At 53.6% G+C, this 2,476-nt stretch overlaps 1 protein-coding gene across 1 annotated transcript; it reads left to right on the forward strand.

Annotated features, from left to right (window-relative positions):
• On the forward strand, positions 1 to 1,794 carry LOC141463792 (olfactory receptor 14J1-like). The gene is made up of 3 exons (XM_074146409.1): positions 1 to 197; positions 571 to 1,555; positions 1,656 to 1,794. Exon 2 carries the CDS (start codon positions 594 to 596, stop codon positions 1,545 to 1,547), a length of 954 nt encoding a protein of 317 aa, XP_074002510.1. The 5' UTR covers positions 1 to 197; positions 571 to 593; the 3' UTR covers positions 1,548 to 1,555; positions 1,656 to 1,794.
• Positions 1,795 to 2,476: the final 682 nt, after the last annotated feature.

Below are 2,476 nucleotides of genomic sequence, written 5' to 3' on the forward strand. Positions count from 1 at the left end.
GTCACCGTGTGAGTGTGATGGCCCCGTCTCAGAAAGGCACAGGCAGAGAGGGCTGTTGGGAGCCAGAAAGAGGGACAGACCATCTCCCCTCTCTCCGCACTAACCCACGGGTGATCCTCTGCCCCAAAGGACTCCCTTTGTTGTCCCTGAACGCAGCAGAAATAATGAGCGTTCCTGAAACGCAGGAAAATCTCCAGGTGAGATGGGGGGAGCTGCAAAGGAGCCTCTCGAGCTCTTTTGCGAGTACGGTTTCTTGGCGATGGGGGTGCAGAGAGACACGAGCCCTTTTGCACGAGGAGAGGTTTATCTGAGAAATTTGAACACAAGGACAGCCCACACCATTCCCAGGAATCTGCTGCTGCAGAGCAGGGCTGACTCCTCGTCAGCCCGTGGGCAGAGGTCCTGCTCCTGCGGGCACACTCGGCCAGCAGCAGCCAGAGCTCCAGGCACAGAGCAGAAGGATCTCCTAGAAATGGAAAAGTGGCAGGGAGTGTGGAGGATGGGGAATGGCTTGGATTGTGCTCAGAAAATTCCCCCCAACCTTGCCACTGTCTTTTCCTTCTTATTCAGTGATCCACAGCCAGAGGCAGCAGATGTCCAACAGCAGCTCCATCACTGAGTTCCTCCTCCTGGCATTCGCAGACACACGGGAGCTGCAGCTCTTGCTCTTCTGGCTCTTCCTGGGCATCTACCTGGCTGCCCTCCTGGGAAACGGCCTCATCATCACCGCCATCGCCTGTGACCACCGCCTCCACACCCCCATGTACTTCTTCCTCTTCAACCTCGCTGTTCTTGACCTGGGCTCCATCTCCACCACTGTCCCCAAAGCCATGGCCAATTCCCTGCTGGGCACCAGAGCCAACTCCTACTGGGGGTGTGCTGCCCAGATCTTTGTCTTTTTCATTTCAGCAGAGTTTTCTCTCCTCACCATCATGTCCTACGACCGCTATGTGGCCATCTGCAAACCCCTGCACTACGGGACCCTCCTGGGCAGCAGAGCTTGTGTCCACATGGCAGCAGCTGCCTGGGGCAGTGGGTTTCTCACTGCTCTCCTGCACACGGGCAATACATTTTCCCTACCCCTCTGCCAGGGCAATGTCCTGGACCAGTTCTTCTGCGAAATCCCCCAGATCCTCAAGCTCTGCTGCTCACACTCCTACCTCAGGGAAGTCGGGCTTATTGTGGTCAGTGTCTGTTTAGGATTTGGTTGTTTTGTTTCCATTGTGGTGTCCTATGTGCACATCTTCAGGGCCGTGCTGAGGATCCCCTCTGAGCAGGGACGGCACAAAGCCTTTTCCACGTGCCTCCCTCACCTGGCCATAGTCTCCCTGTTTCTCAGCACTGCCATCTTTGCCCACCTGAAGCCCCCCTCCATCTCCTCCCCATCCCTGCATCTGGTGGTGTCAGTTCTGTACTCGGTGGTGCCTCCAGCAGTGAACCCCCTCATCTACAGCCTGAGGAACCAGGAGCTCAAGGAGGCCAGTAGGAGGCTGATATCATGGATATTTTTTAAGAGTGACAAATTTGCCACCTCTCCCCACCAATGACTCCCACAGTATGTGATTACATTGTTTTTATTTTTCATTTGATATTTTGAACCATTATACTTATGATCGTTGTTGTTATTCTCATTCATGTTTATTTTATTTCTACAGAAATGTTTGCATTTGAATCCCTGCACCTGAGACATGTACCTTCCTTGTGTCACCTGGTTCCCTTATAAAGTGTGTTTCGCAGTGGCTCACAGGTGGCCTCTTCCATAGCATCTCTGCAATAAAATGGGATCTTCCCAGTGCCGTGCTTTCCTACCGGGCTCTTTCTCCAAAGAGGCCTGAGGAACTGCACCCCTGAAGTTCCTCTTGCTCCATGAGTTCAGGAATGAAAAGCTCTGACATTTTAGAGACGTAGGACTGGATTTAGGAGTCACCAGTTGGTGTGTGGTGACAGGTAAGACGGTGAGTGGAACTGAGGGATGTAGCCAGGGCTTTCACATAGGTGACACTAAGGACAGCCATCCTCTGGGATGGGAATCTGGAGCTGTCTGGAGAGCCCGGTGGTTCTTCTGGCTCAGCGTGTTCCTGGGGTTGTGTTTGGATGGAAGAGGTTGCCAAAGATGAGGTTTGGGGCCTTGAGTACCGGACATGCTCAGACCTGTTCTGGGCACTCTCCAGTTCCTCCTCACCTCTCTACAGCAGGAATCCCCACACAGGGACACACACGTCCAGGTGTGGCCACACCATGGCTCACTGGAGGGGGACAAAAAGTCCAAAGACAAAAACCAAAGACAGGCCAGCATCACGCCCGTCGACGCCCATCTCTTCCACAAAACCCCCTCCTCAAAAGCACCGTGGGCTCTCCGCTCACCTGCTCCGCACAGATTCCAAAACAGGATGCTGCGGTGGTCATCGCTTTTATTGCCTAAGATGCCAAGAGAAATAAAATTACTGTTGTGCTGGAGAACACAGACCCGAGCAGA

The sequence above is a fragment of the Numenius arquata genome, chromosome 4 (genome assembly GCF_964106895.1).
Source record: "Numenius arquata chromosome 4, bNumArq3.hap1.1, whole genome shotgun sequence".
In the NCBI taxonomy this organism is placed as follows: Eukaryota; Metazoa; Chordata; class Aves; order Charadriiformes; family Scolopacidae; genus Numenius; species Numenius arquata.